The sequence below is a fragment of the Balaenoptera acutorostrata genome, chromosome 15 (genome assembly GCF_949987535.1).
Source record: "Balaenoptera acutorostrata chromosome 15, mBalAcu1.1, whole genome shotgun sequence".
NCBI lineage: Eukaryota > Metazoa > Chordata > Mammalia > Artiodactyla > Balaenopteridae > Balaenoptera > Balaenoptera acutorostrata.
In genome coordinates, this window is record NC_080078.1 from 73,672,291 (window position 1) to 73,695,531 (window position 23,241).

The following is a 23,241-nucleotide window of genomic DNA, read 5'->3' on the forward strand; positions in this document are numbered from 1 at the left end:
CCATCCACAAATAACCATTGTTAGCCTAACCATTTGCTAAGTATCTTTTCAGTCATATCTTTGTGATTTATACACATAATTTACATAAAAGGGACCATAACACGGTGCCTTTTCCTGTACTTTCCAGTCTCTTCTATTGGAGCTGTTCTGTGACCTGCTGATTTTCTGCAACAGGAGGTAATGGATGTATTTCCATGAGCATAATGATAGGTCGTGCCCTTCTTTTTAGTGGCTGCATAACATTTGATTTTATGGATGTCTCATTGTGAACGTAAACAGTATTCTACTGATAGACATTTAGGCTATTTCTGACTTTTCTCTATTATAAAACTCTCTTGGGATGGGTTCCTTAGGAGTTGTGAAAATGATTTTTTGAGGGTGCAGTCTCGGGAGAGGGAGGAGAGGAGAGCTCTACCCTGGGCAAGCCCTCTGAGTCTCAAGTCTTCTCATCTGTAAAAATGGGAATCACCATAGTGCCTGCCTCATGGGAGGATGTGAGGATAAAGGAGGAAGCCATTCGTGGAAGCTTCAAAACTATTTACAGGTTGCAGGGGCCCTAAAGCTCACGGCGGAGAGAGGAGGCACATAGTCCTCTGACCTGGCCATGGAGGGGGCTGGGAAGCCTGATTTTCAAGGGTGGAGCCAGCCTGGATTCTAAAAAAGCCTGTTACCCTGAACGGCTGTACCTGATTTGGCAACATCTGCCCATGGCCCTCAGAAGGCCGGGGAGCTGGGAAGACCTGGCCTCCTCTACGTTCCCAGCATTGACTCAGAGCCAGACGTCCTCAGACCCGCTTTGCCAATTAATTTGTGTTGGATTAGGCAGTGGGAACCACCCCTGAACTCCCAAGTCCTGTCTGTGCCTTGGATCTACTGTGTGACCTCAGGGCCAGTCCTTGCCCTCTCTGGGCCTCCCATCCCTGGCCCCTTCCAGCCTGATCACCCACAGCTCTTTTGAGAAAGGTTGTCAGAAACAATGCCTGCTGCCTCCTGCCCCCTCCCCAGCATTTCAATCTCCACTTAGCCAGGGACTTCAACAGGCAGCACTTTTCTCGAGAGTTCATAAAAACATGTAAACACGGGTGAGGATACAAAATATTGAGCGGCAAGGCAGTAAAACATGCCAGTGTTTGTTGTGTTAATTGAATATTCATGAGCTGACTGTTTAAATTACAGTTCACAACTGTTGCAGGGCCTGATGAATAATTTAAACGAGCATGGCCAAAGAGATTTCAACACCACATTAGCACACCACTCAGGATCAGCTACAGAGGAATTTATAATTAGCTTGGAATATCCTATAATAAATTCTTCAGAAAGATGGTTTTAATTAGCACATGTGCTAATTCTGAATGTAGACTGTTAAGCATTAAGGAGGAGGGAGGTGAGTAACCCTTCTGTTTCCTTGTGTTTCCCTCTTCTGTGGGGTCCTGCCACCTGCCAGAAATCTCTGAGCCGTACTGAGCCCACCTCCCGAAGCCCTCGTACTTCCGCTGCCCCCGGCTTCAGGCCCACTGCCGCACCCCAGCTCAGCATCCCCTGTCATGGCCTGTGCTGGTGCAGAAGCCTCTGAACTTGTCTCTCTGCCTCTGCCTTTCCCCCCCTGGTTCACTCATGAGCTGGTTCGTCCCCACTGGGTCAGCTAGTGTAGCTTTCTGAAATGCAAATCTGATTTCACTTTGGCCACCTTTAGAGCCCCTTGTTTTTATTTTTGTTTGCTTTTGGGTTTTGTTTTGTTTTTTTTCTTTGGGTGGTTTTTGTCTTCTGTTTTTGTTTTTTTGGCGGTGCTGCGCGGCATGTGGGATCTTAGTTCCCTGACCAGGGATCAAACCCGTGCCCCCTGTAGTGCAAGTGGAAGTCTTAACCACTGGAGTGCCAGGGGAGTCCCTAGAGCCCCTCAATTGAGGAAGCCCAGAGGGAGAGAGGGAATGGGTAATCAAGGTCACTCGGGTCCCAGGACCAGCTGACTTCAGCCAGTCTCTAGACGTGTGGGGCTGGGAGAGGCATCAGTGGCAGAAGGAAGAACATAAGCAAAGGCAAAGAGGCAGGAACCTGTGGTGTGGGGACTGCCAGGGGGGAGCAGGGCGGGGAGAGGCTTGAGGGAAGCGGGGACCTAGCTGTGACGTGCCTCGATGCTTTGCAGAGGGAAGACCTGGGAGGCGGGTGCCCCTGAGGGTTCAGTCTCCATGGGGCTGGCCTGGAGCTTCGGGAGGCTGCCGCCCTGGAGCCCAGAGCTTCCAGGGCCACCTGGCTCCCTCCTTCAACATTTACCGGGTGCCTGCGGTGTGTCAGGCCTGGGGCTGGGCACCGGGGAAGCGGCTCCGAGCAAAGCAGCCACGGTCCCCCCCCTTCACGGACGGAGCACACTACCAGAAGAGCGTCCGCACGCTGGTGAATGTATGATTACAAGCATGGCACGGCAAATGGAAAAAATAACAAGGTGCGTGAGAGACGATCACCTGGGGACCCTGGCTGAGGTGGGAGAGCCCGAGAAGGCCTCCCTGGGGGTGCTGACATTTGAGCGGAGTCCTGAGAAGGCAGGCACATTGGGTTGCAGGCGGAGGGAGCTGGGCCTGCAGGGCGTCAGAGCTGCCCCATCCCCAGAGGGAGGTGCTGAGGACAGCGGTCTGGCGGAGTCCCTGGCGGTGGTCTGGGCTGGGGGTGGGACTGGGCTGGTAATAGTGCTGGAGGCTGGACTGGGAATGAGAAAGGGAACTCATTGCTGGAAAGAAAGAACTCCCTTTGCCTGTCCTAAATTTGACTCTGGTGCTTAAAGCTGCAAGACTTCAAACAAGACCTAGGCAATTGCTCAGCTTCACTTCACCAGGGTTCATTCCTGTACTTTCTCATTCATTCTGTAAACTTTTATTGAGCCCCTACTGTGTACCAGGCACTCTTCCCAAGCCCTGAGCAGATGACAATCCCCGATTCATGGAGCTTACATTCCAGTGGGGCAGACAGACAGACAAGGAGATAAGGAAGTAAAATACACCCTTCCTGCCACTCAGATGGGGAAGCGGAGGCTGGCTGCCAGCTAAGCAGGTGCACCTTCCCAGGATGTGGCTCAGCCCCAGCGCTGCGGGCTGGAGCACCAGGCCCCCTTCCAAGAGGAGCTGAAGATCAAATTCAGGAAGATGGAGGCTTCACAGCCTCGACAGGTTATCGGCCTCCTGTGACCCAGGGTGGTGGTTCCTTCCTCAGCTCTCTCGTGTCCGTGACGTCTGCCCCATGTACCTTGTGATCCTGCCTCTGGCCTCTTAACCTGAGCGCAGGAAATCTGTTGGGCCGTCTGCTGTTCACAGCCACCCAGGCTCCCGCTGCCTGCAGGACCAAGCCCTCATCGCCTGTGATCTGTCCTCTGGGGGCCCCCCAGCTCTATCCCTGCCTTGACCCCGGTGCACCCCGAGTCCTAGCAGGCCCCTGGCGCCCAGGGGTGACCATCGTGCTGGCTCTGGACCCCAAGCTTCGTCTCCAGTCTTGTTTTAATCGCAGCAGTTTCCTGGTGGTCTGTCATCCCCTCCCAATCCTTCACAGAGACACAGAAGGATCCAGGAGTAGTCAAAACAAGGCAGATATGCTGTGCTGACGCCGCTGTGCTGCGATAACAGAACCGTTCCCTCGGGGCACTCTAACCACGGGCCCACCGGGCCCATGCTGCACCCCTCCGCCCTCAGTACTCAGAAGAGCTCAGACTTCGGGGTCAGGCAGACCTGGGCTGGGATCCCGACCCTGCTCCATCTGAGCTGCGCATGCGGAGCGGTTGATTCACCTCTGAGACCCCATTTGCTCCTCTGTAAAGTGGGGGCAGCAGCACCTGCCTCGCAGGGCTGTTAAAAGGATCACTTGAGACGGAGGGTGAGAACATGGCCCGTGAGTGGCAGGGCCATGTTGTCGCCCATCAGTTCTGCAGTAAAGGTCCCCATGGGGGCATTACTGTGACAGGAGCGCCCATCCTCCACAGTTGTACTTCAGCATCTAAAAGAAAGTCGTCCTTCGACACCTGCCTGCTGTCCCATCTCTCCCCTCGTGGTCCCAGCGGAGCTTCTAGAAGGAGTCATCGGCCCTGGTTGTCTGTATTCCCTCCCCTCGCATTTACTCTGGCCTCTGTCAACCCCCCGGACTACAAAACGAGTCCACGTCGGGGGCCGGGGGGGCCTCCACATTGCTGAAGCCATCGGGCATGTTCTGCCTCTGTCATACTTGACATTTAGCTCTATTAGATCAGCTGGCCACCACTTTGTCCTGAAACTCTCCCCCTCCTCTGCTTCCTCGGTGTGACGGTGATACTCCTGGGGTCCTTCACTGCTCAGAGCCCCCCCCCCCCGCCCCGGCCTCCTTTGCAGGCCCTACCTCTCTCTCTCTCTCTCTCTCTTTCTCTCTCTGTCTCTCTACCTGGTTCTCCATTGTGGCTGGATACCTCTAGGACCCAAGGCCACATTCCACTGCTCGGTCCCCTTCTCTAAGTACCAGACCATGTAATCGACCATCCCCATGTGAAGACCCCACTAGGATGCCGGGCCCAAGCTCAGCCTGTTCACAGCTGACCTCTCCTCCCCACCTGGCTGGACCTGCCTCTTCTCCCACGTGACCAGCCCGTGAGCCTCACTGGCCATCCGGTGCCACCCTTGACCCCATGCCATGACCAGTCCCAAATCCTGCCTCTCTCCCTCGGCAACTCTCACAGCCATCTCTTACTTTCCATCTACCCAAATCTGGGATGGTGGTAGTGTCACTTTTTACCTGGAAGCTGCCACCTGCCACATACCTGCCGGGCTGGCCTTTCTAAAATTCGAGTCTCTGATCTGCCTTTCTGGGTTCCCAGCGACCCTCAGGATGAAATCCGAATGTCTTCACCTGGCATTCGAGTCCTACCCCAGCCTGGCCCCTTCCTGCATCTCAAGCACGTCCTTCCCTGCCCTCCTCACCCCTCCCCAGTCTCCTTCACCCCAGCCAGAGAGGCTTCTCCGGATCCCTGGTCTGCCTCTGACAACCTCCCCGTGGCCTGTGGCTTTCCTTTCAGCGCTCGTCACCGTTGTGACTACATACTGATTAAGGTGTGGAATTGATCAATGTCTGTCTCCCCCATGAGACTGTCAGCCCCGTGGGGCAGGGACCCCACCTATATTAGTCACTGTGAATCTCCAGTGTCCAGTACAGGGCTGAGCACATAGCAGATACTTAATCAATACAGACATTTCTGCTGTGATATGAGAGATACAGTCCTGAAAAGGCTGCAAAATCCTAAAAATAGCAGAGCTTATAGGAAAAATAGGGCTAGGGCAAACCTCTCAAGACCTCTGCAACTTTGTAGCCAGAGACCTGTAACTATGCTAATGCATATTCCTGCACAATGAAAAACCTCTCAGTAAGAACTGGGAAGGTAGCTTGATGGAAGCGGGTGTAACACCGCTGGGTTACAGAGACAACGGCAAAATGCACGGAGACTGGGGAGAAGCATGCGGAAAGCGCTTTCATGCCAAGACGTGTGGCCAGACAGGATGAGAGTAAGAAGGTGGGGTGAATGGGCAAGGGGAATAGCGCTGATCCCTCCACTGCTCGCTGAGTTCATCTGGATTTGCGTCCTCTGCATTCACAGGCTGTTCCTTGGTGGCACAAAATATTAACGCACTGGAAGAATCACCTGTGCCTGAACGGGACGTCCCTGTGGTGCATCATTCGCCCGTTCATAGGGATGGGATAGTTTGTGTCCCAGGAGCTCAGGTCTCAGGGGACACATTGCATTTGTTGAGTGGGTGAGTGCATTAATAGCACATCACACTGTATTCATAGTGTGAATTCACATGGCTGGCTCACTTGTCCGTCCTGCTGGATTTGGTGGCCCTTCCTGAGTGACAGGGCCTGTGCCTGCCTTCTTTGTCTCCCAGGGCCTGTGGCTCATCGGCAGTCCCGTGTGGGCCCTGGGACTGTGACAGATCCCAGGCCTCAGTTTCTGCCCTCAAGGAACCGAGAACGTGCCGTGTGGCACATGGGAGTAACCCAAAAACGCGTGCTGGAGAGACTTCTGAGCAGCCCAGTAAACGACGTCCAGGAAAAAGAAATGGGCTCTGTGTCAGTCAGGGTTCTCCAGGGAAACACAACCAATAGCATATTGATAGATACATAGAAGTCCCACAATCGGCCATCTACTGGCTGAAGAACCAGGGAAGCTGGTGATAGAATTCGGTCCAAGTCCTAAGGCCTGAGAACCAGGAGCTCCGATGACTGAGGGCAAGAGAAGATGGATGTCCCAGCTTAAGAAGAGAGAGAATTCGCCCTTTCTCTGCCTTTTTGTTCTATTCGGGTCCTCAGTGGATTGGCTGATGCCCACTTGCATTGGGGAGGGCCATCTTCTTTACTCAGTGGACAGATTTCAAATGCTAATCACTTCCGGAAACACCCTCACAGACATGCCCAGAAATAACATTTTACCAGCTATCTGGACATCCCTTAGCCCAGCCAAGTTGACACATGAAATTAATCATTGCAGGCTCTGAACCTGGGCAAGAGGGGTGGATTTGGGAGATCACGAGGAGGTGGCCTTGCCTGATCTGGAGGCAGAATAGGTGTGGGAGGAAAAGGAAGAAGGGGTCTGGGCAGATAATTCATTCAACAGACATTCTTCTATGTGTCACGCGTTGTTCCAGGTGCAACACGATGGTGAACAAAACACAGATGTTTGCCCGTGTGGAAATTACATCCTGGCAGGGGGAGCAAGATGGGAAAGGCAATAAAGAAGTCACACAGTGTGTTTACAGGTGATCAGTGCTTTGGAAGGAAGAAAAAGAACAATGGCCTGAAGGGGCTTGGGAAGGCAGGAGCGGTGGGGGGCATGGGCAGGTTGCAGTATTAGGTGGGAGGGTCAGGGAAGGCCTCATAGGTAAGGGGAGGTTTGAACAAAGACTGGCTGAAGATGAGGGAATAAGTCGGGTAGGTGTCCCCGCGGGTGGGGAGGTACATCCCGTTCAAAGGCAACAGCTAACTTGCAGGGCGTCCCGCCCTTGGCACTGTTGACATTTGGGGCTGGGTAATTCACCGCGGTGGGGGTCTGTCCCGCGCCTAGTAGGATGTTTAGTGGCATCGCTGACCTACTGCCCACTAGAGGCCAGTGGCATCTCCCAGTTGTAACTGAAAATGTCTCCAAATATTGCCAGTTGTCCACTAGGGGGCATCACACCGAGCTAGAGGAGGTCCATGAGCTTGGGTGTGCGAGGGATGGCCGGAGGTGTGGGTGCGGGAGTGGAGTGAATGGGGAGAAAGCAAAATGGGGAGAAGACCAGAGAGGTCTGGGTGGTAAGTGGTGGTGGCAGTGGGATGTTCTAGGGGCGTATGATTTGGTAAAGACTCAGGCCTTTACTTAGAGTGAAGTCGGGGTCTAGTGCAGGCTCCGAGCAGAGAAGCGAGAGCTTGCATCCCAGGGATGGGAAACCTAAGGACCGCCCCGCCCTCATCCCAACCCAGCAGAAATTTCACAACCCCAGCAGGGCAACCCCAGACCCAGTGTCTCAGCAACCTGTGTTTGCAAACCTTTCTTCAAAGACAAAACCAGCCCCAAAGAGGACAAATTGCTTTCCATTTACATCCTTCCCTGCTGGTGCCTTCATATTCATAACAGGATGATCAGTGTAACCTGAAATGGGGCTGTTGCTCTCAAGGATAAAGTAGTCTGACGCTTAACTCAATAATTAAAACTGCGATGGTGCTCAGCCTGCAGGGATAATGTACTATTATTAGAGTCATTTGTTTCAATTAAATGCTTACTGATTTTACAATAGCAGCTGGGCACCTGGGCACTATAGCTATTACTCTGAACAAGACATCTCAGATTTCAGGAGAAATTTGTCAGTGTGCAAGGGATCTCCCGCCAAGCATGAAAGTTTATTAGAAATACTTACTGATGAGGCTTCGGGGCGCGAGGCAGGCACTGGGGAAGGCTTCCTAATGGCTTTCTATCTCTTTTGTGCTGGAGTTTTTTTCCTAAGAGAAAATAGTTTTCCGATATTTGACTCTTAAAGCCTGAGGAAACTTCAGAGAGTGGTGTATCCCTGGGAGGGTTGGCATGGGGGAGCTTTGGTTGTGACTCCCCCCTGATCTCGAGGGTGGCCTCAGCCTGCAGTGGCTTTTGAAGCAGGGTTTTGGTTGCCGGCCAGAGATTGAAGTCAGGCTGTGGCAGTGAGAGCACTGAATCCTAGCCAGTACACCAGTGGCTAGTGGAAAGGCCCTGGCCTTCTGGCTTTGCAGGAATGAATTCCCACAAAGACACGGAAAGTAGTGAAACAAGTAAAGTGTTTATTAGGAGGAAAAAGAGTACGTGTGGATAGACATATGGGCGGGCTCAGAGAGAGAGTCGTGCCCTTGTGGTAGTTTGAATCACTTCTGTGGGGCATTTCTTCCAGGAGTCCTTTGGCCAGTCATCTTGCTTTGCCTGGTTCTGAGTCCGTATTTGGTATATCTCAGGAACCTCCCATGTGTGCTTGTGCATCTCTTAGCCAAGATGGATTCCAGCGAAGAGGCGTATGGGTAGCTTGACATCACTCCCCTTTTGACCTCCAAGGAGCTTTATAGTCAGGAAGGTCTCCTTGGCTTCAAGAATGAGAAATATGTGGTCTTTTATCTTTTATCAAAGATAAAAGGGCCCAGCCTCTCCTCCCTCCTGCTACTTTGGAGTATCTGTCCACAGGGGACGAACTTCAGCTGTTCAGCCTGGGCCCATCTATCTCCTGCCTCACCCGCATCATTGATTCCAGGATGCGGTAGACTAAAGAATGCCCCTCAAGATGGCCATGTCCTAATCTTCGGAGCCTTTGAGTATGTTACCTTACACAGCAAAAGGGATTTTGCAGATGTGATTAAGTTAAAATCTTGAAATGGGGAGATTATTCTGGATTATTTGGATGGACCCCATGATGTAAGCATGAGTCCTTATAAGAACCAAGCAGGTGGGTCCAACACCTGGAGTGTTGGGAAAATGGAAGTAGAGAGAGAAAAGGCCGTATGATGCGGGGCCACTAGCCAAGGAGTAAGGACCACATCCATCCTAAAAAAAAGCAGGGAGACAGATTCTCCCCTGGAGCCTCCAGAGGGAACCAGCCCTGCCCACACCTTGACGTTAGCCCAGTGAGACGGATTCTGGCCTCCAGAACGGTAAGGTAATGAGTTCATGTTCTTTTAAGCCATCAGGTCTGTGGTAATTTGTTACAGCAGCAATGGGAAACTGCTGTGCAGGGTGTCTGCTGCTTCTGAGTCCTGGGACAACTTTCCCCCAGGAAGGCAGTTCTGCTGCAAATCACAGGACTCCCTGGCGGCTGTCGGCGCACAGACCTGGCTTCTGACGTGCCTCTGCCTCAAGCCTTAGCACCTGCAGGCATGGTCCTCCACCCCGGCCCTCCACGTCCTAGCCTCTGCTACCCCTTTATCCTCATCTCCTGCTTTTCCCGAGATCTGTAGTCAGCAAACTGGAGATCCAGGGGAGCTGGTGGTGTAGCTCCAGGGCAGGAGGAGACCGACGTCCTAGCAGTCAGGGGGCGAGGTTCTCTCTTACTCAGCCTTTTTGTTCTATTCGGGTCTTCAGTTGATTAGATGATACCCATCCACATTGGGGAAGGCAAGCTGCTTTACTCAGTCTACCAGTTCATATATTAACCTCATCCAGGAACACCCTGACAGACACATCCAGGATAATGTTTGGCCAAATGTCTGGGCACCCTGTAGCCCAGTCAAGTGGACACATGAAATGAACCATCACAATACTCCATGCCTCTGTGCCCTCGCACATGCTGTTCCTGCTTCTGGGAATGCCCTCCACCCCCTCCTTGTCTTCTGCAGACTTCCCCTCCAAGAGCCAGCTCAGAGTCTTTTCTATGGAAAGGTTTTCTAGCTCTCCAGCCATTGGAGGGGCCCTTCTCTAGCCCCCTCCCCAGATCCCACTGCACGCCTGTGCTGTTGCACTGGTTAAAACTGGATGGGACTTCCCTGGTGGCACAGTGCTGAAGAATCCACCTGCCAATGCAGGGAACATGGGTTCAAGCCCTGGTCCGGGAAGATCCCACATGCCGTGGAGCAACTAAGCCCATGCGCCACAACTACTGAGCCTGCGTGCCACAACTACTGAAGCCCGCGCACCTAGAGCCCGTGCTCCGCAACAAGAGAAGCCACCGCAATGAGAAGCCCGCACAGTGCAACGAAGAGTAGCTCCCGCTCGCCACAACTAGAGAAAGCCTGCGTGCAGCAACGAAGACCCAACGCAGCCGAAAATAAATAAATAAATTCATAAAAACAAAAAACTGGGTGGCCGCATCTCTGCCTCCGCCATCAGACGGTGCACCCCAGATGGGGTGTTGTTAGTCTGCTCTTTCGTCCTGCTTCTTCCCAGGATCTCAGACATAGAAGCCCTCAGGGAATGTTTGTTGAATGAATAACAGCAGGAGGACTTGAGAAGTAAAAGGACCACAGAGGTAGTTCTCATGAGGGCAGCTGAAGGCAGAGGCCCAGTCAAGGACATGAGAAAGAGGCTCAAGACAAGCCATGGAAGCTCAGAGTCAGAGGACAATGGCCAACCACCAGGCCTCTGTCTCCAGTCCAGGTCTTTCTGATTTGAAAGAGAGGCTGTGATGTGACTCAGACAGGGCAAGAGGCCAGCTGGTGGCCAGGGCAGGGTTGTGCCCAAGGACAGCACACCGAGCAGCTGTTTCCTAGGGCAGGGCTGGGCAGGAAGGTGGGGTAGTGCCTGAGGACCCGGGCCTGGGAACCAGTCAGCCCTTTGTTTGAATCCCAGCTCCACCACTTACGACTTCTGACCTTGGGCACTTTTCTGAGCTTCAGCTTCCTCATCAGTAACATGCTACTGATAAACACACCTTCCTCCCACGCACAACTGGGTGAGAATTAAATGTAGTCAGAAGGTCAGTGCCTGGCAGATGTTAACTGACAAATACAAGGTAGTTTTTCTAGCACCATTTCTATTTACTTAACAACATTCAAGGGGTTGGCAATCCATGGCTATCGATCGGCCAAACCTGGCCCTCTGCTTGTTTTTATAAATAAAGTTTTATTGGAACATGGCCACCCCCATTCATTTACATATTGTCTACTGCTGCTTTTTGTGCTATAATGGCAGAATTGAGTACTTGCAACAGAAACCACCTGGTCTGCAAAGCCTAAAATATTTAATATCTGGCCTTTTACAGAAGAAGTTTCCCAACTCCTGATCTAACAAATATAACAAATATCTTTGAAACACCACCCCTGTGCCAGGCCTTGTGCTATTATCTTTATTGTCATCAGAGCCTCCCTCTTGGCTTCTCTCACATTTCTTTCATAATCCAGAAACTTCCATTGTTTCTGACCTCTTAGCCCAATTGAGATCCAGTTCAAGCTTATACCCTGAGCAAGTCCATGAGGGCATGAAGGAAAGGAAACCTCTCCTGTTGAACACCTACTGTGTGCCAGGTTCTCTACAACATGTTTTCATTTGATCCTTACAGCTGTCCTGTGAGAGCAGGTTCATTACCCTCCACCTATATTAGAGCCGTTAAGGTCCGTGGGTGCAGTAAAAAGATCTCAGTCTTGGAAGACAGCCAGAATTCTGACTTTCCCACTACCTAGCTGTGTGACCTTGGGGAAGTCACTTACCCTCTCTGAGTTTCAGTGTCTTTATTATAAAATGGGGATGATAAGAGTGTTTATGTCAAAGGTTTGTTCATGAAGTTCCTGGGACATAGTGCGTACTCACTAAACATGATAGTAAGTATATGGTATCACTATCACTATGGTTACCATTCCTCTATAAAACAGGAATATTAGTATCTGTTAGAAAGAGCTGCTCCGAGGCTATGGAAGGGATTGTAAAACGCTGGTCAGTGGCTTGTTAATTTTCCTTTGTGGTTTGATTGTGCTTGGAAATTAAGGAGAAGTTTCTGGACCCTCTGGAACTGAGGCAGAGGCTTCAATGAGAGAATTGAGCGGAGCCGCTGTTGCCTCCAGAAAAAAAAGTTCCAATTCCCTGGGCAGAGCGTGAGGCTGTGTTGAATGACACCTTGTCCCTGCCTCAGAGGAAGCAGGGTGGGTGTGCGTTCTGTGAATCAGCAGAAAGTGGGAAGGAGACGGGTGTGATTTCTTATTCTCTCCCTGCAGCGTGGGGCTGCTCTCGGCACCTGGTTTACTCTCCATAGAGAATGCAAATGAAGCTTTGCAGAAAAACACCTTTGTGTGCAGCCCTGAGAATCCATTAAGCTAGGCGAACCTAATTATGTTCACAGCGACACCCTTACTATTTCCTCTGTTTCATCCTTCCTGGAGAGGCTGCAGATGTGGCTCGTGGAGGTGACCATATGTTTCCATGAGAGAAGTAGGAGGCTTGGTTCATTTGGTTACCAGACATCTCATAAGTGCCAGCTGCGGGCTGGGCCGCCTGCCTGGGGCTGGGGAAGCACATTATATATATCTCTGCACATAAGCAGATGCTCCATACCCACCAGGGTGAGCCCAGGGGAAGGCCCAGGTAAAGGGCGTGGCCAAAAGAGGGAGGAGAGGTCAGGGAAGGCTTCTTTGAGGAGGTGGCATTTCAGGTAAGCTTGAAGATGATCAAAGGACCAGTGAGCCACAGGGGAAACAGTATCCATTCCAGCGCGAAGCCCACATGTCCTGGGAAGCTCTGGGAAGGATCTGGAGAGGTCGGGAGGAAAGAGATAGTGCAGATGTTCGTGGGCTCCTACAAGGCCAGGACTGGGCTAGCGGGTCATGGGGGAGCTATTAAAAGCTTCTGAGGAGGGAGGAGACATATTTTGCTCCTGAAGGGTCACTCTGGTGGCCAGCAGAGCACCTGGGCTTGAGGAAGCCACGCTGGGGGCCGAGAGGATGGTTGGTGTCTTAATTTGGGATCTCCCTTAAAGCAGACTCTGACACAAAGGTTTCGGTGCAAGTAGTTTGTTTAGGGGTGATCCCAGGATGTTCTGGGAAGGAAGAAGGGAAGAGGGACAGGAAGGGAAGAAAGCCAGTAAAGGGCAGGGTGGTGAGCTGTGACCACCTGGACCAACTGGAATCCTGTCGTGGACCCTCCAAGAGACGTATGGAATGAGACTCAGAATTGTCCTCTTGAGAGGAGGGGAAGCTGAGGTTTTATCCACAAACTGCAGCCCCTCAGAGATCGAGGGTCACTTCTAGGGCTCAGCACTTCCAGCCTCCTTGGACAGACAACGCTGTCAGGCAGGGAGACGCAGGAAACCAGCAACAGGGACGATAACCCTTGGGCTGGTGGTGTCAGGGGGACCTCCAAAGTAGGCCAAGGGCAAACGGGCAGGCCCCTCCCAGCACCTGCTATAGCTGATTAGGAGAAAAGGCAATGGTTGCCGAATGTGTTGGGCAGAGCAGGGTGGATTTTGATTGGGCAAGGGGCCCTGTGAACTGGTAGGGAATTCTAGAATGTGTGGAGGGATTGACGTTGTCTGACCACTTCTGTGTACTGCTCCTGTGAGCTCACGTTTTTTCTTTCAAAGCCTGAAATCGGCTTTAAACAAAACACTTCCTTAGGTGGGGTATGGGAGTTTGGAATCATCTCTGGGGGATGCCCCCTATTTATAGGAATCCATGCAGAAGCCACGACTCACCCAGTGGGCATGGAAGAAAGGAGGGAAAGTCGGACAGAGCTGGAGGAATGCCAGTGTTGAAGGAGTGGGCTGGAGAAGACCAAGAAGGAGTGACTAGTGAGGTAGCTGGATAGCCAGGAGTCAGGCCCTGGAGGGAAGAGGGCTGTCAGGCAAGGCAGCAATTCTTGGAGTCAAGGACTAAGGGGTGTCTTGGGGAAGGCATCATAGCTTAGTGAGAAAGTATGACAGTCTGGAGAAACCCAGCTCCACCTGCAGTAGCTGTGTGATCATGGACAAGTCTCTGAACCTCTCTGAGCCTTGGCTTCCTCAGCTGAGGATGACTATATTACCCACCTGGTATGGTAGCTGTGGTGATTAAATGGGCCATATATGGGAAAGCTTAGCAGTGCTTCTGGGACATATTAAATGCTTAATAAAAGTTTCCCCTCCTCTTCCTACTGATGAAGATGGTGGTGAGGATGATGAAGATGATTAAGTGGTATACGTAGTAAGGAGGGTACACGCCAAATGAGTTGCCGATGGGAGGGGAGGTCCTAGTGACAGTGAGAATAGATAGTTCTCTGCAGAAGATTGGCTGTGCAGGGGAGAAAGTTGGGAGAGCGGTTTTTAGGAGACTTGGAACTAAGGGAGCTTTTCATGTAAAAACGGGAGAGAAGTGAGCATGATTTGATGCTTATGGGATGCAGCCCATGGAGAGGGGAGACCAGTTGACCTGGTGGAGAGAGACTTAGGTGAGGCTCCTGGAAGCAGAGCCTGAGACAAGGATTCTTGTGAACGCTGTTTATTGAAGGAGGAGGAATCAGAGTCCACAGAGGAAGGAGTTGAGCAAGGATGTGACCTCAGCCAGAGACTTGGGGAGCCCCAGGGCACGCCTGCACGACAGAGGAAGGGGCTGTAATAGGTGTTTTTATGATTTTACTACATTTTTATATGTCCTTAAACACTTTATAGTAATGTTTTATGTTTTGAACATGTACATAAAGGTATTCTACTGTATGTATCCTTCTGAAACTCTTTACTCATTACTGTTTTGAGTTCATCCTCATTGGTAGGTGTGGGTCCAGGCCATTCACTTCAACTCTGTACAGAATTCCATTCTGTGAATAGATCACAGATTACCACCATTTCCCAACTGGCAAACATTTAGATTATTCCCAATTTTTCTGGAGTTAAAAAAAAGTGCTGGGCTTCCCTGGTGGCGCAGTGGTTGAGAATCTGCCTGCTAATGCAGGGGACACGGGTTCGAGCCCTGGTCTGGGAAGATCCCACATGCCGCGGAGCAACTGGGCCCGTGAGCCACAATTACTGAGCCTGCGCATCTGGAGCCTGTGCTCCGCAACAAGAGAGGCCGCGATAGTGAGAGGCCCGCGCGCCGTGATGAAGAGTGGCCCCCGCTTGCCACAACTAGAGAAAGCCCTCGCACAGAAACGAAGACCCAACACAGCCAAAAATAAATAAAATAAATAAATTTAAAAAAAAAAAAAAAAAAAAGTGCTGTAATGACCATTGTTGTAGTGTATAATTTTTGAAAGGTAATATGACTTTCATATAAATATAAAATGAAAACATGTCAATTTATTTAATTCATTCACTAATGAGGAAGCCAGTAAGATATTATAATCAGCTCAAAGGACAATCTGATGAGTAGGTACGTATATAGGCAATCAAGAATGCTGAAATAAATGTTCTTATAAATGCAAAACTGGTTGATATCTATAGAGCAAGAATATAATGTTTGAGTTCTTCTTTTCTACAGGATGCGATCAACTGGTACCTCTACCAGACAACATTTTTTGCATTTTTATGGATAAGAATCATTTGCATTCCACCTCACAACCATTAGGATGGTTACTATCCAAAAAAAAAAAAAAAAAAGAGAGACAGAGAAAAGAGTTGGCAAGGATGTGGAGAAATTGTGCACTGTTGGTGTGAATGTAAAATGGTGTAGACCCTATGGATAACAATACGGCAGCTCCTCAAAAAATTAAAAATAGAATTACTATATGATCCAGCAATTCTATTTCTGGGTATGTATCCAAAAGAGTTCATAGCAGGGTCTTGAAGAGATATTTGTACATCTGTGTTCATAGCAGCATTATTCACAATAGCCAAAATGTGGAAGCAACCCAAGTGTCCATCAATAGATGAATGGGTAAACAAAATGCATTATATGCATACAATGAAATTTTATTCAGCCTTTAAAAGGAAGGAAATTCTGACATATGCTACAACATGGATGAACATTAAGGACATTATGCTAAGTGAAATAAGCCAGACACAAAAGAAAAAATACCATATGATTCCACTTCAGGAGGTACCTAAAGTAGTCAGATTCATAGAATAGTCAAATTTCATAGTAGTAAAATGGTGGTTGCCAGGGGCTGCAGGGAGGAAGCAACAGGAAGTTATGGTTTAATAGATACAGAGTCTCAGTTCTACAAGATGAAAAGAGCTCTGGAGATGGATGGTAGTGATGTTAGCACAACAGTGTGAATGTACTTAATGCCACTGAACTATATACTTTAAAATGGATAAGATGGTAAATCCTATCTTATGTGTATTTTACCACAATTTAAAAAAATGTAATGATAAAAAAATAAGTTGCACTAATATCATTTTTGTACAGCTTACAAAGTTGTAAAATAGCCTAGTCAAAGACAAAGGCACACATTTCTATAGAAACAGATAACCCTGAGGTCGACTAGCCAACACCCAGGATGCCATTGAAAGGACATTCATTTGCCCATTTCAGAGTCTTTAAAATTTCCTGCAGTATGTATGTCTTCTTGTGCATGTGGGAAAGTTCTTTATAGTAAATATCTTGGTATAGAATTGCTAGGTTACAGGATATGGATTATCAGATTTCTTCCTAAAATGTGTACCTTACTAGTTTACACTACCACCAGCAGTATAAACAGAAACCCAAATGGCCAAGAAACGAATGAAAAAGTGTTTGACTTCTCTAGTAAACAGGGCAGTGCAAATTAGAACAACTTTGGGAGCATTTCAGACTTAGCAGATTTGCAAAAATTCAAAATCTGCCATTATCAAGTGTTGGCCATATATTAAATTACTGAGTCAGGTATACCTGATTGAAGAATTCTAAAACAGGCAGCTGGGAAGGAAAAAAAAGAAACAAAAAACAAGCCCTAAACACAGAGCCCCAAGGCCAATTTGCCCTTGAAGAAATAATGTCAGATCCTTCTTTAAGATTCATGGAAAAAGGAGTGTGTACATGTTGGAATAGAAAAGGATGTTTAGAGAGTAGATTTTAAAACCTACCTTTTGTTCAAAATGTTCAAAAATTTTTCCAGCTTTATTGAGATATTATTGAGATTTAACATATTTAAGTTTAAAGTATACAATGTGATGATTTGATGCATGTATATACTGTGAAATAATTACCATAATAAGTGTGTGTGGTGATAACTTTTAAGATCTACTCTTTTGAATGGACATATGGACACCAAGGGGGGAAAACTGCGGTTAGGTGGGGATGGTGGTGTGCTGAATTGGGCGATTGGGATTGACATGTATACACTGATGTGTATAAAACTGATGCCTAATAAGAACCTGCTGTATAAAAAAACAAACAAAACAACTAATACTAAACTTTCATTGGGTTATTTGTATGGAAATATGTTAATATAAATGTTTCAGACATTACAAAAAAAAAAAAAAGATCTACTCTTTTAACAACTTTTAATTATATAATATAGTATTGGTAATTATAGTCACCATGTTGTATATTAGATCCCTAGAATTTATTCATCATACAGCTGGAAGTTTGTACCCTTTGACCACCTTCACCCATTTCCCCCAACCCCCTGGCCCTGGTGACCACCACTGTACTCTCTATTTGAGTTCAACTTTTTTAGAACCCACATATGAGTGAGAACATAAAGTATTTGTCTTTCTCTGTCTCACTCATCTCACTTAGCATAATGCTCTCAAGGTCCGTCCACACTGCCACAAAAGGCAGGGTTTCCTTCTTTTCTATGGCTGAATAACATTGTAAAATGTACCATATTTTCTTTATCCCTTCATTTGTTCACGGACATTTACGTTGTTTCCATGTCTTGGCTGTTATGAATGTTGCTACAGTAAACATGGGGTACAGATATCTCTTCGAAGTAGTGATTTCATTTCTTCTGGATATATACCCAGGGATGAGATTGCTGGATCATATGGTAGTCTAGTTTTAAGTTTTTGAGGAACCTCCATACTGTTTTCCATAGTGGCTACACCAATTTATATTCCCTCTAACAGTATACAAAGGTTCCCTTTTCTCACACCTTTGCTAACATTTGTAATCTCTTGTGTTTTTGATAATATCCATTCTAACAGATGTGAGGTGATACCTCATTGTGGTTTTTAAAAAAAATTTTATTGAAGTATAGTAAATAAAACAGTGGAAAAGTCAAGAAAGTGATAATTGCCACAGATAAAGTAGGATTTAAGATAGAAACATTAATTGAGGCAAACATACTTTTAAAAAAATTAACAAGGAGAAGCCGTAATGAAAATATAGCATTCTGGGACATATATGGGAATGAATAACTTCACATAGATATAAAGAAAACCGGTTTAAATTCTATAGCAAAGCTGATAGGAACACAATAGTAGTAGGAGGCTTAAACTCATTTTTCTCGAGATTTCACAGCTAAAGTAGTCAAAACAGTTTATTGAATAGACACATAGAGAAATGTGTATGTTACCGAGTAAACATTATCTCAGAGGCACATGAAAGTTTTACAAAAATTGATCATATCTTAAGCCATAATGAAAACTTCAGTACCACAAAGATAAAATCCTAGGTGTTATGTTTCCTGACCACAGTCACAAAAGGCTACATTAATAAAGACTCTTTTCCAAATAATTTTAGGGTAAAAAGGAAAATCAAATCTTCAGTTGTAGAATATTTTTAAAATATTTCTATGATACAGCTACAGTCCTCCGCAGGGGGAAAAAATCATGGTTACAGAGCTGGACTTCTCGCCCTCAGCACTGTTGACATTTTGGGTACATAACTTGTTGGGGAGCATCCTGTGCTTTATAGGGTGTTGAACAGCATCCCTGGCCCCTCGACCCACTAGACACCAGTAGCAGCACCCCCCTCACCCAGTTAAAAACCAAAAACATCTCCTACATGGCAAAAGTGTCCTGGTTTGAACCCCTGCCCTAGCTACTTCTATTATTAAAAAAGAAAATGTGAAAATAAGTAAATTGTTTAATTTGAAAAGCTAGATAAAAAGCAACATGATACCCGAAGTTAATATTAATAGAGAGAAAAGCAAAATTTAATAATGATCAGAAAAGTTGTCAAATTGATTTGTTTAAATATAAGAACTGGTTGTTTGGACGGTTAAAAATATATAAGCTTTTGAGAAGGAAAATTTTAAAAAGCAACATGCATTCACAGTATTACAATTGAGAATGGGGATTTAAAACCATAGAGTAGGTTAAAAATATGGCAATGTTATCCCAATTTTATGCTATTGGTATTAAAATCTGGATGAAGTATACAATTTTCTAAATATATGTGTGTGTGTATATATATATCTATAAAACCAAACTAACTCAAGAGAATGTGGAAACTAAAATAGACCTATTAGCCATGGCAAATATTGTGAAAATCAATCTTTCAAAAAGCCCTGGGCCTCAGATGTTTTTATGTCTAAACTCTTTCAGTTCTCTAAGGAAAATAATCATTTCTTTGTTATTTATACTCTTCCAGGACATAAAGAAAAAGAGAAACAACTCAGTTCTTTTTCTAAAGCTGACCATCACACAAAAAACCAACATTTGACAAAGATAACCCCCAAAAAATGGAAACTGACACGTAAAAAAGAAAGTTCCTCAGAAACGAAGAAATGTCAAACAAATTCAAACAAATATATATACAGGCAAGGATAGCAATGTTCGTATCAGACTCCACTGAATTCAAGGCAAAAATTAGACACTTTATAATAATACTAAAGTTTAATCAGTTACAAAGATATAATTGCCAGTTTTCTTTTTGCAATAAAAACCAACATCAAATTCCCAAAACAAAAACTTTGAGCATTAAAGGGAGATTTTGATGGAAGCAGAAAGTTGTAGGCAACTTTGACAAACCAAAGGAATCTAAATAATATAATCACCACTGATAGGACAGAGAAATGTCACACTATTATATTACTCTGCAAACACAGCTCCCCTTTGCCCTTAAATACTGGGAAATATATACAAAATTTAAACATATTTGGGTCTTAAAGGAAACCTGAATAAATTTTCAAAAGTGCAAATAGTACAGATCATATTCTTAGATCACGTTTGTTACTAGAAATTAGGAGCAAAAGGAAAAGAAACAACAAAAATTTTTACCTCTTAGAGATTTCAGAACTCGGACTTCCCTGGTGGCACAGTGGTTAAGAATCTGCCTGCCAATGCAGGGGGACATAGGTTCGAGCCCTGGTCTGGGAGGATCCTACATGCCGCAGAGCAGCTAAGCCCATGAGCCACAGTTACTGAGCCCGGGTGCTGCAACTGCTGAAGCCTGCGCCCCTAGAGCCCGTGCTCTGCAACAAGAGAAGCCACCGCAATGAGAAGCCCGCGCACGGCAACGAAGAGTAGCCCCCCGCTCACGGCAACTAGAGAAAGCCCGCGCGCAGCAACGAAGAAACAATGCAGCCAAAAATTTTTAAAAATTAAATTAAAAAAAAAAGAAATTTCAGAACTCTTCTTAAACATCGATTGGATGAGAGAGGAAATTAAAACTGAAATTTAAAAATAAATACATCAAAAAGAACAATAATGAAAATCTCACGTGATGAAGTCTGAGAAATGTTAAGGTCATGTTCAGAGGAAAATTCATAGCATGAAACCTATTTCTAAACATTGAGAATGAAAATACTGAATTGAAAATGCAACCCAAAATTGAGGGGGAAGCAACACTAATAAATATGTAAAAATCAGAGGAAGAGATTAATAAAGATAAAATTAGATATTAAAGAATTAGAAAATGGAGAAGGAGTAGACCTGATAAAGTTGAAATTTGATTCTTTTGAGGAGGAAAAAAAAAAGAATCTCACAAAATAAAATAGAAAACCGATGAGGCTCCCTAACGAAGAACAAGTAAAAGGAAAACACAGATACTGGATATTAGAAATTAGAATTTAACCACAAATTCAGAGGAAATAAAAATAAGAGTATGCAAATTGGCATGCCTCACTGAACAGTGTGTGTGTGTGAGTGTGTGTGTGTATGTAATTTTTAGGTAAAAAGAGTACACTATTCTAAATGTGTATAGTATGAGAAATGCCTGTATTTAAAAATTAGTAGCTTTCTTTATATTCTAAAAATAACCAGTTAGAAAATATCACGGGGAATAGATAATAAGAAAACGACTGACCTGTGGGGGGAAAATGTGCAAACTTTATTAAGGGATTTATTTATTCTGTGTATTTAACAAACCCTCATACAAGATAGGGCTTACTATGTGCCAGGCAGATTTAATCCTTAACAACCCTAGAAGGTAAGTTTAATCATTATCCAAATTTTTCAGATGAAGAAACTGAGGCACAGAGAGGTTAAGTAACTTGGCCAAAGTCACCCAGTATATAAGCAGCAGAACCAGGATTCAAAATGCACTTGGCTTCCAACGTCTATGCACTTTGCTATCACGCTGCATAGTGAATAAGTGCAAAGATACACCGTGTTCCAGGAAGGAAAACCCAGTATCATAAAATGATCTCTTCACAGCTGGACTGAGCTCTCTAGCAAGGGCTGAGGTGCTGACTCTCTGTCCAGGGTGAATATCAACAGAATGGCACCCCCCAGAGGTGCATCTAATTGTGCAGGGGTCAGAATAGAATGGACACTCACCTGTGGGTGACCCATGGGGAAGCCACAGCTCAGAGTGGACCCCCTCCTCTGAGTCTGGTACCTACACATGCAGATGTGCTGGTCCTTTCTAACTCAACATGCAATCTCCTCTTCTCTCAGATCCAGGAGATGGTCCACTCAGAGGTTGCTGCCTATGACTCGGGCCGACCAGGGCCCCTGCTGGGCCGCCCGGCGATGCTGGCCAGCCACATGAGCGCCCTCAGCCAGTCCCAGCTCATTTCTCAGATGGGCGTCCGGAGTGGCATCGCCCACAGCTCCCCGTCACCCCCAGGGAGCAAGTCGGCGACCCCCTCTCCCTCCAGTTCAACTCAGGAGGAGGAGTCGGAAGCGCATTTCAAGGTACGTAGGGATGGAGATGCAAAGGCTTAAGATGCCCTCCTATCAGCAAGGGGACAGGCCCTGCATGGAAATGGTCATCACCTACTTCTAGAAAAGACTAGAAGAGTATAACTATACCCTTTGCTGGAAAAAAAAGGAGGAAAATTCTGGATAAACGTGATGTCGTCCTATTCCTGAATAGCCAATGGGTCATTTCAGTGGCATTGATGGCATTGGCAAGATCCTCAGGGCCATGTCTTGTGACCACTTTGGCCTTTTAGGAGGACCACAAAGATGGGCGGTCCAGCAGTGCTCTGGGCAGCGCTGCAGGATGGGGCACTAAAGATGACCCCCCCCCCTTGGGGGCATGGCCCACCCTGGACCCCTGGAACCAGGGGTGGTCCTGCCTCTTCAAGAACACGTCAGGGATGAGAACTCACCATGTGTCCAGGCTCCCATCCTTTCTTTGCACTGACTCTAGATCTCCCTCCCTGTTGAAGAGCAACTTGTTTTACGGAAACAGAGGCCCTGAAAGGCCAGAGGTGGATGTGCTTGCCCGGAATCTCCCAATGAGCCGCCGGCAGAATCAAGGCTGATTCCACAACGCCTCCCTCCCTTTCTTCTTCATAAGGGCCTCTCACCCCTTTCCACGTGGTGGTCCTGCAGAGGCCTGGGGCAGTAACCGTGGCACCCATGCCATCCTGCAGGCACCCTGACCTCCGGGCTGGGGTGGGCACCTCTGGATCCTGGTCCAGCTACATCCTCAGGATAACTTGGTCTCTATTGTAGTCCAGGCGGGGGGCGGTTTTAATTTTATTTTCTTTTTATTTAACAAACCCTTCTAAAACACTTTCACGGGCCAGACACTATTCTAAGGACACGACAGGAATTAATCCACGTAATCTTCATCGCAACCCTATGTGGTAGGTGCCTTTATTATCTTCGATTGGCAGATGGGGAAACTGAGGCACAGAGAGGTTAAGTAACTTATCAAGTGTCATAGGACCAGGATTTAAACCAAGGTGGTTGTAGTCTGGCCCCAGCATATGTGCTCTTAACCACCTGCAGTGCCCCATCTGCTCTCCGTCAATTACAAGGTGCATCCGTCCGCATCTCCTGTCCTGTTAGAGCCTCGCCACGGTGCTGACAGAACTGAGGCTTGGGGAGGTGAGTGGCTGCAGAGAGACACTCAGGAACAGAACCAATGTGGCTACAGGCCGCCCCTCACCGTCCCTCAGATGTGCAGGCCTGAGTCTTGTCCACTGGCCCACAGTTTCCTTATCAGTTCATGGTGTCACCTTCATTTCCTTGGTGCATAGAGCCATGGTCTTCACGGCAGGATCCAGGGCCTTTGACCAAAATCCCTGGTCCCTGGGTGGCCTGGGAGTCCTAGTCTGTGGGTGGGGGGGGTATTCCCACCCGCTCCACATCCTGG

General features: G+C 47.3%; 1 protein-coding gene across 5 annotated transcripts in view; it reads left to right on the plus strand.

Moving 5' to 3' along the window:
- TOX2 (TOX high mobility group box family member 2) overlaps positions 1 to 23,241 on the plus strand; it is a 137,815-nt gene that overhangs the window by 108,980 nt on the left and 5,594 nt on the right. For 4 of the 5 annotated variants that reach the window (XM_057529368.1, XM_057529367.1, XM_057529369.1 and 1 more), the window contains exon 4: positions 21,588 to 21,827. The exons of the other annotated variant lie outside the window; for it this stretch is intronic. In XM_057529368.1, coding sequence (XP_057385351.1) covers positions 21,588 to 21,827 — 240 coding nt within the window. The remainder of the gene's footprint in view (positions 1 to 21,587; positions 21,828 to 23,241) is intronic. 5 annotated transcript variants of the gene reach the window in all.